General features: G+C 41.7%; 1 protein-coding gene across 8 annotated transcripts in view; it reads left to right on the top strand.

Moving 5' to 3' along the window:
- LOC109904602 (dystrobrevin beta-like) overlaps positions 1-15,466 on the top strand; it is a 69,906-nt gene that overhangs the window by 31,284 nt on the left and 23,156 nt on the right. For all 8 annotated transcript variants that reach the window (XR_004202682.1, XM_031787845.1, XM_031787849.1 and 5 more), the window contains 3 exons: positions 3,427-3,532; positions 5,055-5,140; positions 5,377-5,490. Coding sequence is in view for 7 of the 8 variants with exons in the window: in XM_031787845.1 (XP_031643705.1) it covers positions 3,427-3,532; positions 5,055-5,140; positions 5,377-5,490 (306 nt within the window). In the remaining variant the exon portion in view is untranslated. The remainder of the gene's footprint in view (positions 1-3,426; positions 3,533-5,054; positions 5,141-5,376; positions 5,491-15,466) is intronic.

Here is a 15,466-nt window from a genome sequence, read left to right as displayed (position 1 = left end):
ACTGTTACAACTGGTATTGAATCTGCTGATATGTGGTTGGCCCACTTAGCTATTTTAAGATGAATGAACTAATTGTAAATTACTCTGGATAAGAGGGTCTGCTAATTGACTAAAATGTCTTCAGTGAATGTTACATTGGCTACATTATAATAACAATAACAGGCATCTATCTGTATGAGAGACGGAGGCTGGGAGAGTGAGAGAGATGTGATTGTGTTGATAAACAGATTGTGTGTATGAGCAGTCATGTAATATTTTGTAGTAGCACCTAACAACAACAAACTACTTTATTGTCCAATGTGAATAAGAAATGTATATTTTTTTTCGGTCTTGTGAGAGGCTCTACACAGCACATTCATCCACAGAGTTGCGGCCCTTGGTTGCAAACTTTCTCCTAGATCTCGATGTTCTGTCTTGCCAACTGCTATAGTTATTGTCATGCCAGTTTGGTATGACAATGACTATAGGAGTTGGCAGGACAGCACAGTGGATTTGGGACCAGGCCATGACAAAGACGATAAGAATTGGCATGACAACACAAACAGATCTAGGAAGAGGCTATTATTTAACATGACAACAACCATAGAGGTTACTAAGACAAGACAGCACAAACTGATCTGGGGCCAAGCTAGCAGACAAGGTTGTCTGTGAACATGGAGGTAAGACCAGGCCATTGTCTGCAGGTAGCAGCTGGAGTGGTGCCATGAACCTCTCTGTCTGACGAAGCAGAGGCAGCAAGACTCCGAGTGGTCTGTAGAAGAATGACCCTTAGAGGAACAGCTAACAGGCCAGCTCTTTAATCTGCTCTGTTCTAGAAACCCCTCAGATGTTAGTTAATGTATAACTTTCAATTGACCACTCAGAACTCAATCTAGAGTTCAAAAGCCGGATATAAAACCATAGTTGGTTTCTAACAGGACTGACCTCTCAGACTTAATACTGACTCCTAGGGCTGGTTTCCCCGACACAAACTCTCCATTGATGTAAAGCCAAAGGGACAGATTGGTAGTGACAGACTCTAAACATGCACTCCATGGCACACTGGAAAGTACTAGGGGGAGGGCACAAACTGAAGGGCTTGAAATTTAAGTCATAGTTGGGTCTCAACAGGTGTGTATTTACTAGGAACCAAACAGAATGAAACGGGGAGGGACCTACCTGAATTTGTCCAATAGAAACTGGACTAATGATTTACACCCCTGGACTGACCTCTCAGAAACTGAATCTAAAGCAGGGATCATCAACTAGATTTTTTTTAAATTGGGGGGGGCAGAACATAATTACAATTTGAACGCAAGAAGCACAGACGTCTGTTCAGACCCAATCTGCATGAAAACCAAAGCCACACACACAGTTGACTTTTCCGGGTAAATGGTTTGGAATGAGCAGAGTAGTGGAATCTGACATTTGTGGCCTGTTGCTGTATTGTTTATTTATTTTATTTAACTAGGCTAACGAAGTCTGTTCAGAACAAATTCTTATTTACAATGATGGCCTACCAAAAGCCAAAAGGCCTCCTGCGGGGACGGGGGCTGGGATTAAAATAATATATATACAGTCGTGGCCAAAAGTTTTGAGAATGACACAAATATTCATTTCCACAAAGTTTGCTGCTTCGGTGTCTTTAGATATTTTTTGTCAGATGTTACTATGGAATACTGAAGTATAATTACAAGCATTTCATAAGTGTCAGGCTTTTATTGACAATTACATGAAGTTGATGCAAAGAGTCAATATTTGCAGTGTTGACCCTTCTTTTTCAAGACCTCTGCAATCTGCCCTGGCATGCTGTCAATTAACTTCTGGGCCACATCCTGACTGATGGCAGCCCATTCTTGCATAATCAATGCTTGGAGTTTGTCAGAATTTGTTGCGTTTTTGTTTGTCTACCCACCTCTTGAGGATTGACCACAAGTTCTCAATGGGATTAAGGTCTGGGGAGTTTCCAGGACATGGACCCAAAATATAAATGTTTTGTTCCCCGAGCCACTTAGTTATCACTTTTGCCTTATGGCAAGGTGCTCCTTGTTCATCACCAAACTGTTCCTGGATGGTTGCGAGAAGTTGCTCTCGGAGGATGTGTTGGTACCATTCTTTATTCATGGCTGTGTTCTTAGGCAAAATTGTAAATGAGCCCACTCCCTTGGCTGAGAAGCAACCCCACACATGAATGGTCTCAGGATGCTTTACTGTTGGCATGACACAGAACTGATGGTAGCACTCACCTTGTCTTCTCCAGACAAGCTTTTTTGCGGATGCCCCAAACAATCGGAAAGGGGATTCATCAGAGAAAATGACTTTACCCCAGTCCTCAGCAGTCCAATCCCTGTACTTTTTGCAGAATATCAGTCTGTCCCTGATGTTATTCCTGGAGAGAAGTGGCTTCCTTGCTGCCCTCCTTGCTGTCTTCGCCTCACTGTGCGTGCAGATGCACTCACACCTGCCTGCTGCCATTCCTGAGCAGTCTCTGTACTGGTGGTGCCCCGATCCCGCAGCTGAATCAACTTTAGGAGACAGTCCTGGCGCTTGCTGGACTTTCTTGGGCGCCATGAAGCCTTCTTCACAACAATTGAACCGCTCTCCTTGAAGTTCTTGATGATCCGATAAATGGTTGATTTAGGTGCAATCTTACTGGCAGCAATATCCTTGCCTGTGTACATCCACAGGTACACCTCCAATTGACTCAAATAATGTCAATTAGCCTATCGGAAGCTTCTAAAGCCATGACATAATTTTCTGTATTTTTCCAAGCTGGTTAAAGGCACAGTCAACTTAGTGTATGTAAACCTCTGACCCACTGGAATTGTGATACAGTGAAATAATCGATTACAGGCTCAAAATGGCCAGAAACAAAGACTTTCTTCTGAAACGCGTCAGTCTATTCTTGTTCTGGGAAATGAAGGCTGTTCCATTTGAGAAATTGCCAAGAAACTGAAGTTCTCGTACAACGCTGTGTACTACTCCCTTCACAGAACAGCACAAACTGGCCCTAACCAGAATAGAAAGGGTGGGAGGCCCCAGTGCACAACTGAGCAAGAGGACAAGTACATTAGCGTGTCTAATTTGTCCGTCCCCTTCCTCCCTCCGCCCCCTCTGTCCCTCCCTCCGCCCTCTCCCTCCCTCTCTCCGCCCTCTCTCACCCTCCCTCTCCATGCCCCCTCCCTCCTCCCCCTCCCTATGTCCCTCCCTCCCTCTGTCCCTCTATGCCCCCTCCCTCTGCTCTGTCCCTCCCTCCCTCTCTCCGCCCCCTTCCTCCCTCTCTCTGTCCCTCCCTCTGCCCCTCCCCTTCCTCTCTCCGCCCCCTCCCTCTCTTAATTTAATTCAAGGGCTTTATTGACATGGAAACATATGTTAACATAAGCAAAAGTTAAATAAACAAAAATTAACAGTAAACATTACACTCACAGAAGCTCTCTCTCTCTCCAGTGTCTTAGAGAGTCCCAGCAGGCTAGAAGAGGAGCATCGTCTCATTGCTCGCTATGCAGCGCGCCTTGCAGCAGAGGCAGACAACTCCACAGTGAGTTGCTCCACAGTGAGTAGTGAGTGTGTGTGCGTGCACGTGTGTATGTGTATAGGCTGCCCCAGGGTGGTATTCTGTCAGCCTTTATTTATCCACTTCTTATTATGTAACTGCAGAATGTCCATGAACAGAACAATCCTCTCTGCACCCAGAACCAAAGCAGATGATGTTAAGGCTGTCACCAGACACTAACATAATCATTACCCACAGTGTACTGTCACCAGACACTAACATAATCGTTACCCACAGTGTACTGTCACCAGACACTAACATAATCATTACCCACAGTGTACTGTCACCAGACACTAACATAATCATTACCCACACTGTACTGTCACCAGACACTAACATAATCATTACCCACAGTGTACTGTCCCCAGACACTAACATAATCATTACCCACAGTGTACTGTCACCAGACACTAACATAATCATTACCCACAGTGTACTGTCACCAGACACTAACATAATCATTACCCACAGTGTACTGTCACCAGACACTAACATAATCATTACCCACAGTGTACTGTCCCCAGACACTAACATAATCATTACCCACAGTGTACTGTCACCAGACACTAACATAATCATTACCCACAGTGTACTGTCACCAGACACTAGCATAATCATTACCCACAGTGTACTGTCACCAGACACTAACATAATCATTACCCACAGTGTACTGTCACCAGACACTAACATAATCATTACCCACAGTGTACTGTCCCCAGACACTAACATAATCATTACCCACAGTGTACTGTCCCCAGACACTAACATAATCATTACCCACAGTGTACTGTCACCAGACACTAACATAATCATTACCCACAGTGTACTGTCACCAGACACTAACATAATCATTACCCACAGTGTACTGTCCCCAGACACTAACATAATCATTACCCACAGTGTACTGTCCCCAGACACTAACATAATCATTACCCACAGTGTACTGTCACCAGGCACTAACATAATCATTACCCACAGTGTACTGTCACCAGGCACTAACATAATCATTACCCACAGTGTACTGTCACCAGACACTAACATAATCATTACCCACAGTGTACTGTCACCAGACACTAACATAATCATTACCCACAGTGTACTGTCACCAGACACTAACATAATCATTACCCACAGTGTACTGTCACCAGGCACTAACATAATCATTACCCACAGTGTACTGTCACCAGACACTAACATAATCATTACCCACAGTGTACTGTCACCAGACACTAACATAATCATTACCCACAGTGTACTGTCACCAGGCACTAACATAATCATTACCCACAGTGTACTGTCACCAGACACTAACATAATCATTACCCACAGTGTAGTTTATCAACGTGAAAGATTAAATAAAAGTGCAGGTTGGCTGACATGGCCCCAGATGTTAGAATAGTCAGTCTAAAGTCTAAAGCACACAGGACTTTTACTTCTGGGCAGTAGATCATGTTTGATGTGTTTCTCTTTTATCCGCTCAGTTTTGTTAACTCTGTTTTTAATGTGTAATTTTGTCTTTTAGCAATGTCCTCCAACCGATCTGAGTTTCAACTTCGATGCCAACAAACAACAGAGGCAGCTAATAGCAGAACTAGAAAACAAAAACAGGTGGGAATGTATTTGACTGTCACTTTATGAAGAAACATTAAGCAATTTAAAATAAAACTGTACTAAATATTTTCTCTTATTAGTTAATCAGATTTATTGTATGCTCATAATTTAAGAATTTTGTGAATTATAAGTAAATAGAGTTCAGTTTATGTTGGTCACAGGGATCTGCTTTCAGAAAGTCATTTTCCGGCAGATTTTAAATCCCCATTTTGTTATGTCTTCTGGTCCCTCAGAGAGATCCTCCAGGAGATCCAGCGGCTACGTCTGGAGCATGAGCAGGCCTCCCAGCCCACCCCAGAGAAGGCCCAGCAAAACCCCACACTGCTGGCTGAACTCAGGCTCCTTAGGTACCACATATCCAGCTATATTACCCACCTACACTGTATCTTATAGGAGGGACCATTACCCACCTAAATATAATAGGAGAGATCATTACCCACCTACACTGTATCTTATAGAAGAGATCATTACCAACCAAAATATAATAGGAGGGACCATTACCCACCTAAATATAATAGGAGAGATCATTACCCACCTACACTGTATCTTATAGGAGGGATCACTACCCACCTAAATATAATAGGAGGGACCATTACCCACCTAAATATAATAGGAGAGATCATTACCCGCCTAAATTTAATAGGAGAGATCATTACCCACCTAAATATAATAGGAGAGATCATTACCCACCTAAATCTAATAGGAGAGATCATTACCCACCTATATCTAATAGGAGAGATCATTACCCACCTAAATCTAATAGGAGAGATCATTACCCACCTATATCTAATAGGAGAGTTACTTACCCTCCTAAATCTAATAGGGGAGATCATTACCCACCTAAATCTAATAGAATAGATAATTTCCTACCTATATCTAAAGGGAGAGATCATTACCCACCTACAGTATATCTTATAGGAGAGATCATTACCCACCTTCATCTAATAGGGGATATCATTACCCACCTATTTATAAATTGAGAGATCATTACCCACCTTCATCTAATAGGAAAGATCATTACCCACCTACAGTATATCTTATAGGAGAGATCATTACCCACCTACAGTATATCTTATAGGAGAGATCATTACCCACATACATCTGATAGGAGAGATCATTACCCACATACATCTAATAGGAGAGATCATTACCCACATACAGTATATCTTATAGGAGAGATCATTACCCACCTACAGTATATCTTATAGGAGAGATCATTACCCACCTACAGTATATCTTATAGGAGAGATCATTACCCACCTACAGTATATCTTATAGGAGAGATCATTACCCACCTACAGTATATCTTATAGGAGAGATCATTACCCACATACATCTGATAGGAGAAATCATTAACTACCTATATCTAAAGGGAGATATCATTATCCACCTCCATCTAATAGGAGAGATCATTACCCACCTACATCTAATAGGAGAGATCATTACCCATCTTTATTTAATAGGAGAGATCATTACCCACTTATATCTAAAAGGAGAGATCATTTCCTACCTATATCTAAAGTGAGGGATCATTACCTACCCACCTACAGTATATCTTATAGGAGAGATCATTACCCACCTATATCTAAAGGGAGAGCTCATTACCCACCTATATCTAAAGGGAGAGATCATTTCCTACCTATATCTAATAGGAGAGATCATTACCCACCTATATCTAATAGGAGAGATCATTACCCACCTATATCTAATAGGAGAGATCATTACCCACCTACAGTGCATTCGGAAAGTAATCAGGAAATGTATTAAAATAAGATACTGAAATATCACCTTTACATAAGTTATCAGACCCTTTACTCAATACTTTGTTGATGCACCTTTGGCAGCGATTACAGCCTAGAGTCTTCTTGGGTATGATGCTACAAGCTTGGCACACCTGTGTTTGGGCAGTTTCTCCCATTATTCTCTGCAGATCCTCTCAAGCTCTGTCAGGTGTTGATGTGGTGCGTCAATGTACAGCTATTTTCAGGTCTTTCCAGAGATGTTCGAACAGGTTCAAGTCCGGGCTCTGGCTGGGCCACTCAAGGATATTCAGAGACTTTTCCCAGAAGCCACTCTTGTGTTGTCTTGTCTGTGTGCTTAAGGTTGTTCTCCTGTTGGAAGGTGAACCGTCGCCCTGTCTGTGGTCCTGAGCGCTTAGGAGCAGGTTTTCATCAAGGATCTCTCTGTACTTTGCTCTGTTCATCTTTCCCTCGATCCTGACTAGCCTCCCAGTCCCTGCCGCTGAAAAACATCCTCACAGCATGATGCTGCCTCCATCATGCTTCACCATAGGGATGGTGCCAGGTTTCCTCCAGACGTGACGCTTGGCATTCAGGTCAATGAGTTCAATCTTGGTTTCATCAGACCAGAGAATCTTGTTTCTAATGGGCTGAGAGTCAATTTAGGTGCCTTTTGGCAAACTCCAAAGGGATGTCATGTGCCTTTTTCTGAGGAGTGGCTTCCATCTGTCCACTCTACCAAAAAGGCATGATTGGTGGAGTGCTGCAGAGATGGTTGTCCTTCTGGAAGATTCTCCCATCTTTACAGAGGAAATCTGGAGCTCTGTTAGTGACTATTGGGTTCTTGGTCATCTCCCTGACCAAGGCCCTTCTCCCCCGATTGCTCAGTTTGGCTGGGCGGCCAGCTCTACGAAGAGCCTTGGTGGTTCCAAACGTCTTCCATTTAAGAATGATGGAGACCACTGTGTTCTTGGGGACCTTCAATGCTGCAGACATGTTTTGGTACTCTTCCCCAGGTCTGTGCCTCGACACAATCCTGTCTCTGAGCTCTACGGACAATTTCTTTGACCTCATGGCTTGGTTTTTGCTCTGACATGCACTGTCAACTGTGGGACCTTGGATAGACAGGTGTGTGCCTCCCCAAATCATGTCCAATCAATTGAATTTACCACAGGTGGACTCCAATCAAGTTGTAGAAACATCTCAAGGATGATCAATGGAAACAGAATGCACCTGAGCTCAATTTCGAGTCTCATAGCAAAGGGTCTGAATAATTATGTAAATAAGGTATTTCTGTTTTTTATTTGTCATACATTTGCAAATAATTATAAAAACCTGTTTTTGCTTTGTCATTATGGGGTATTGTGTGTAGATTGATTGAGGACAAAAATATATTTAATCCATTTTAGAATAAGGCTGTAACGTAACAACATGTGGAAAAAGTGAAGGGGTAAGAATACTTTCCGAATGCACTGTATATCTTCCTGCTATAGCTACTGTGTCTCTATAGCTACTGTGTGTCTAGCTGTGTGTCTTTAGCTACTGTGTCTCTATAGCTACTGTGTCTCTATAGCTACTGTGTCTCTATAGCTACTGTGTGTCTAGCTGTGTGTCTATAGCTACTGTGTGTCTATAGCTACTGTGTCTCTATAGCTACTGTGTGTCTATAGCTACTGTGTCTCTATAGCTACTGTGTGTCTATCGCTACTGTGTCTCTATAGCTACTGTGTATCTAGCTGTGTGTCTTTAGCTACTGTGTCTCTATAGCTACTGTGTGTCTAGCTGTGTGTCTATAGCTACTGTGTCTCTATAGCTACTGTGTCTCTATAGCTACTGTGTGTCTATAGCTACTGTGTGTCTATAGCTACTGTGTCTCTATAGCTACTGTGTGTCTATCGCTACTGTGTCTCTATAGCTACTGTGTGTCTAGCTGTGTGTCTTTAGCTACTGTGTCTCTATAGCTACTGTGTGTCTAGCTGTGTGTCTATAGCTACTGTGTGTCTATAGCTACTGTGTCTCTATAGCTACTGTGTGTCTATAGCTACTGTGTGTCTATAGCTACTGTGTGTCTATAGCTACTGTGTGTCTATCGCTACTGTGTCTCTATAGCTACTGTGTGTCTAGCTGTGTGTCTTTAGCTACTGTGTCTCTATAGCTACTGTGTGTCTATAGCAACTGTGTGTCTAGCTGTGTGTCTATAGCTACTGTGTGTCTAGCTGTGTGTATAGCTACTGTGTCTCTATAGCTACTGTGTGTCTATAGCTACTGTGTGTCTATCGCTACTGTGTCTCTATAGCTACTGTGTCTCTATAGCTACTGTGTGTCTATCGCTACTGTGTCTCTATAGCTACTGTGTGTCTATAGCTACTGTGTCTCTATAGCTACTGTGTCTCTATAGCTACTGTGTCTCTATAGCTACTGTGTGTCTATCGCTACTGTGTCTCTATAGCTACTGTGTGTCTAGTTGTGTGTCTATAGCTACTGTGTCTCTATAGCTATATATCACTCCAGTGATATATGGGTGGAGCAGAGCTGTTGGTTGGGGTAGTCGGGTAGAAAGCATGGCCAGCCGTAGAGAAATACTTATAGAAGTTCTCGATTATCGTGGATTTATCAGTGGTGACAGTGTTTCCTAGTCTCAGTGCAGTGGGCAGCTGGGAGGAGGTACTCTTATTCTCCATGGACTTTACAGTGTCCCAAAACTTATTGGAATTAGTGCTGCAGGATGCAAATTTCTGTTTGAAAAAGCTAGCCTTTGCTTTCCTAACTGACTGTGTATTGGTTCCTGACTTCCCTGAAAAGTTGCATATCGCAGGGACTATTTGATACCAGTGCAGTGCGCCACAGGGTGTTTTTGTGCTGGTCAAGGGCAGTCAAGTCTGGAGTGAACCAAGGGCTGTATCTGATCTTTAGTTCTACATTTTTACCCATCTATGCCTCTAAAACAAATGTGTTATAAATGCTCATCACATGTTTATACACTCTTCATAAACTCAGAACTAATCATTTATAAAGTATGCATTAATGTAAAGTGTTAACTCTCTATGCCTTCATCAGCCCTTTAACAGTACTAACAGCCAGTGGATTCAGGGCTGAGACTCCCAAAGAAAGTCTATGTAACCTTTTGGTAGCCACAGGCACTTTCACTGATTGATTGGCAATCTGGCTATAATATCTATCTGCATTGTGGCCTATAGCTCTGCATTGTAGCCTATAGCTCTGTATTGTAGCCTATAGCTCTGCATTGTAGCCTATAGCTCTGTATTGTAGCCTATAGCTCTGTATTGTAGCCTATAGCCTATAGCTCTGTATTGTAGCCTATAGCTCTGTATTGTAGCCTATAGCTCTGTATTGTAGCCTATAGCTCTGTATTGTAGCCTATAGCCTATAGCTCTGTATTGTCGCCTATAGCTCTACATTGTAGCCTATAGCTCTACATTGTAGCCTATAGCTCTGCATTGTAGCCTATAGCTCTGTATTGTAGCCTATAGCTCTGTATTGTAGCCTATAGCTCTGTATTGTAGTCTATAGCTCTGTATTGTATCCTATAGCTCTATATTGTATCCTATAGCTCTGTATTGTAGCCTATAGCTCTGCATTATAGCCTATAGCTCTGTATTGTATCCTATAGCTCTGCATTGTAGCCTATAGCTCTGTATTGTAGCCTATAGCTCTGTTTTGTAGCCTATAGCCTATAGCTCTCTATTGTAGCCTATAGCTCTGTATTGTAGCCTATAGCCTATAGCTCTGTATTGTAGCCTATAGCTCTGTATTGTAGCCTATAGCTCTGTATTGTAGCCTATAGCTCTGTATTGTAGCCTATAGCCTATAGCTCTGTATTGTAGCCCATAGCTCTGTATTGTAGCCTATAGCTCTGTATTGTAGCCTATAGCTCTGTATTGTAGCCTATAGCCTATAGCTCTGTATTGTATCCTATAGCTCTGCATTGTAGCCTATAGCTCTGTATTGTATCCTATAGCTCTGTATTGTAGCCTATAGCCTCTAGCTCTATATTGTATCCTATAGCTCTCTATTGTAGCCTATAGCTCTGTATTGTAGCCTAGCCTATAGCTCTGTATTGTAGCCTATAGCTCTGTATTGTAGCCTATAGCTCTGTATTGTAGCCTATAGCTCTGTATTGTAGCCTATAGCCTATAGCTCTGTATTGTAGCCCATAGCTCTGTATTGTAGCCTATAGCTCTGTATTGTAGCCTATAGCTCTGTATTGTAGCCTATAGCCTATAGCTCTGTATTGTATCCTATAGCTCTGCATTGTAGCCTATAGCTCTGTATTGTATCCTATAGCTCTGTATTGTAGCCTATAGCCTCTAGCTCTATATTGTATCCTATAGCTCTATATTGTATCCTATAGCTCTGTATTGTAGCCTATAGCTCTGTATTGTATCCTATAGCTCTGCATTGTAGCCTATAGCTCTGTATTGTAGCCTATAGCTCTGCATTGTAGCCTATAGCTCTGTATTGTAGCCTATAGCCTATAGCTCTGTATTGTAGCCTATAGCCTATAGCTCTGTATTGTAGCCTATAGCTCTGTATTGTAGCCTATAGCCTATAGCTCTGTATTGTAGCCTATAGCTCTGTATTGTAGCCTATAGCCTATAGCTCTGTATTGTATCCTATAGCTCTGCATTGTAGCCTATAGCTCTGCATTGTAGCCTATAGCTCTGTATTGTAGCCTATAGCTCTGCATTGTAGCCTATAGCTCTGTATTGTAGCCTATAGCCTATAGCTCTGTATTGTAGCCTATAGCTCTGTATTGTAGCCTATAGCCTATAGCTCTGTATTGTAGCCTATAGCCTATAGCTCTGTATTGTAGCCTATAGCTCTGTATTGTAGCCTATAGCTCTGCATTGTAGCCTATAGCTCTGTATTGTAGCCTATAGCTCTGTATTGTAGCCTATAGCTCTGTATTGTAGCCTATAGCTCTGTATTGTATCCTATAGCTCTGTATTGTAGCCTATAGCTCTGTATTGTAGCCTATAGCTCTGCATTGTAGCCTATAGCTCTGTATTGTAGCCTATAGCTCTGTATTGTAGCCTATAGCTCTGTATTGTAGCCTATAGCTCTATATTGTATCCTATAGCTCTGTATTGTAGCCTATAGCTCTGTATTGTAGCCTATAGCCTATAGCTCTGTATTGTAGCCTATAGCTCTGTATTGTAGCCCATAGCTCTGTATTGTAGCCTATAGCTCTGTATTGTAGCCTATAGCTCTGTATTGTAGCCTATAGCCTATAGCTCTGTATTGTAGCCCATAGCTCTGTATTGTAGCCTATAGCTCTGTATTGTAGCCTATAGCTCTGTATTGTAGCCTATAGCTCTGTATTGTAGCCTATAGCCTATAGCTCTGTATTGTATCCTATAGCTCTGCATTGTAGCCTATAGCTCTGTATTGTATCCTATAGCTCTGTATTGTAGCCTATAGCCTCTAGCTCTATATTGTATCCTATAGCTCTATATTGTATCCTATAGCTCTGTATTGTAGCCTATAGCTCTGTATTGTAGCCTATAGCTCTGCATTGTAGCCTATAGCTCTGTATTGTAGCCTATAGCCTATAGCTCTGTATTGTAGCCTATAGCCTATAGCTCTGTATTGTAGCCTATAGCTCTGTATTGTAGCCTATAGCTCTGTATTGTAGCCTATAGCTCTGTATTGTAGCCTATAGCCTATAGCTCTGTATTGTAGCCTATAGCTCTGTATTGTCGCCTATAGCTCTACATTGTAGCCTATAGCTCTGCATTGTAGCCTATAGCTCTGTATTGTAGTCTATAGCTCTGTATTGTAGCCTATAGCTCTGTATTGTAGCCTATAGCTCTGTATTGTAGTCTATAGCTCTGTATTGTATCCTATAGCTCTATATTGTATCCTATAGCTCTGTATTGTAGCCTATAGCTCTGCATTATAGCCTATAGCTCTGTATTGTATCCTATAGCTCTGCATTGTAGCCTATAGCTCTGTATTGTAGCCTATAGCTCTGTATTGTAGCCTATAGCTCTGTATTGTAGCCTATAGCCTATAGCTCTGTATTGTAGCCCATAGCTCTGTATTGTAGCCTATAGCTCTGTATTGTAGCCTATAGCTCTGTATTGTAGCCTATAGCTCTGTATTGTAGCCTATAGCCTATAGCTCTGTATTGTAGCCTATAGCTCTGTATTGTAGCCTATAGCTCTGTATTGTAGCCTATAGCTCTATATTGTATCCTATAGCTCTGTATTGTAGCCTATAGCTCTGTATTGTAGCCTATAGCTCTGCATTGTAGCCTATAGCTCTGTATTGTAGCCTATAGCTCTGTATTGTAGCCTATAGCTCTGTATTGTAGCCTATAGCTCTGTATTGTAGCCTATAGCTCTGTATTGTAGCCTATAGCTCTGTATTGTAGCCTATAGCCTATAGCTCTGTATTGTAGCCTATAGCTCTGTATTGTAGCCCATAGCTCTGTATTGTAGCCTATAGCTCTGTATTGTAGCCTATAGCTCTGTATTGTAGCCTATAGCCTATAGCTCTGTATTGTAGCCCATAGCTCTGTATTGTAGCCTATAGCTCTGTATTGTAGCCTATAGCTCTGTATTGTAGCCTATAGCTCTGTATTGTAGCCTATAGCCTATAGCTCTGTATTGTATCCTATAGCTCTGCATTGTAGCCTATAGCTCTGTATTGTATCCTATAGCTCTGTATTGTAGCCTATAGCCTCTAGCTCTATATTGTATCCTATAGCTCTATATTGTATCCTATAGCTCTGTATTGTAGCCTATAGCTCTGTATTGTATCCTATAGCTCTGCATTGTAGCCTATAGCTCTGTATTGTAGCCTATAGCTCTGCATTGTAGCCTATAGCTCTGTATTGTAGCCTATAGCTCTGTATTGTAGCCTATAGCCTATAGCTCTGTATTGTATCCTATAGCTCTGCATTGTAGCCTATAGCTCTGCATTGTAGCCTATAGCTCTGTATTGTAGCCTATAGCTCTGCATTGTAGCCTATAGCTCTGTATTGTAGCCTATAGCATATAGCTCTGTATTGTAGCCTATAGCTCTGTATTGTAGCCTATAGCCTATAGCTCTGTATTGTAGCCTATAGCCTATAGCTCTGTATTGTAGCCTATAGCTCTGTATTGTAGCCTATAGCTCTGCATTGTAGCCTATAGCTCTGTATTGTAGCCTATAGCTCTGTATTGTAGCCTATAGCTCTATATTGTAGCCTATAGCTCTGTATTGTAGCCTATAGCTCTGTATTGTAGCCTATAGCTCTGTATTGTAGCCTATAGCTCTGTATTGTAGCCCATAGCTCTGCATTGTATCCTATAGCTCTGTATTGTATCCTATAGCTCTGTATTGTAGCCTATAGCCTATAGCTCTGTATTGTAGCCTATAGCTCTACATTGTAGCCTATAGCTCTGCATTGTAGCCTATAGCTCTGTATTTTAGTCTATAGCTCTGTATTGTAGCCTATAGCTCTGTATTGTAGCCTATAGCTCTGTATTGTAGTCTATAGCTCTGTATTGTATCCTATAGCTCTATATTGTATCCTATAGCTCTGTATTGTAGCCTATAGCTCTGCATTATAGCCTATAGCTCTGTATTGTATCCTATAGCTCTGCATTGTAGCCTATAGCTCTGCATTGTAGCCTATTGCTCTGTATTGTAGCCTATAGCCTATAGCTCTGTTTTGTAGCCTATAGCCTATAGCTCTCTATTGTAGCCTATAGCTCTGTATTGTAGCCTATAGCCTATAGCTCTGTATTGTAGCCTATAGCTCTGTATTGTAGCCTATAGCTCTGTATTGTAGCCTATAGCTCTGTATTGTAGCCTATAGCTCTGTATTGTAGCCTATAGCTCTGTATTGTAGCCTATAGCTCTGTATTGTAGCCTATAGCCTATAGCTCTGTATTGTATCCTATAGCTCTGCATTGTAGCCTATAGCTCTGTATTGTATCCTATAGCTCTGTATTTTAGCCTATAGCCTCTAGCTCTATATTGTATCCTATAGCTCTATATTGTATCCTATAGCTCTGTATTGTAGCCTATAGCTCTGTATTGTATCCTATAGCTCTGCATTGTAGCCTATAGCTCTGTATTGTAGCCTATAGCTCTGCATTGTAGCCTATAGCTCTGTATTGTAGCCTATAGCCTATAGCTCTGTATTGTAGCCCATAGCTCTGTATTGTAGCCTATAGCTCTGTATTGTAGCCTATAGCTCTGTATTGTAGCCTATAGCCTATAGCTCTGTATTGTATCCTATAGCTCTGCATTGTAGCCTATAGCTCTGTATTGTATCCTATAGCTCTGTATTGTAGCCTATAGCCTCTAGCTCTATATTGTATCCTATAGCTCTATATTGTATCCTATAGCTCTGTATTGTAGCCTATAGCTCTGTATTGTATCCTATAGCTCTGCATTGTAGCCTATAGCTCTGTATTGTAGCCTATAGCTCTGCATTGTAGCCTATAGCTCTGTATTGTAGCCTATAGCTCTGTATTGTAGCCTATAGCCTATAGCTCTGTATTGTATCCTATAGCTCTGCATTGTAGCCTATAGCTCTGCATTGTAGCCTATAGCTCTGTATTGTAGC

The sequence above is a fragment of the Oncorhynchus kisutch genome, linkage group LG14 (genome assembly GCF_002021735.2).
Source record: "Oncorhynchus kisutch isolate 150728-3 linkage group LG14, Okis_V2, whole genome shotgun sequence".
In the NCBI taxonomy this organism is placed as follows: domain Eukaryota; kingdom Metazoa; phylum Chordata; class Actinopteri; order Salmoniformes; family Salmonidae; genus Oncorhynchus; species Oncorhynchus kisutch.
Note: the sequence above shows the minus strand (reverse complement) of the source record. Positions and strands in the feature narration are given on the sequence as shown.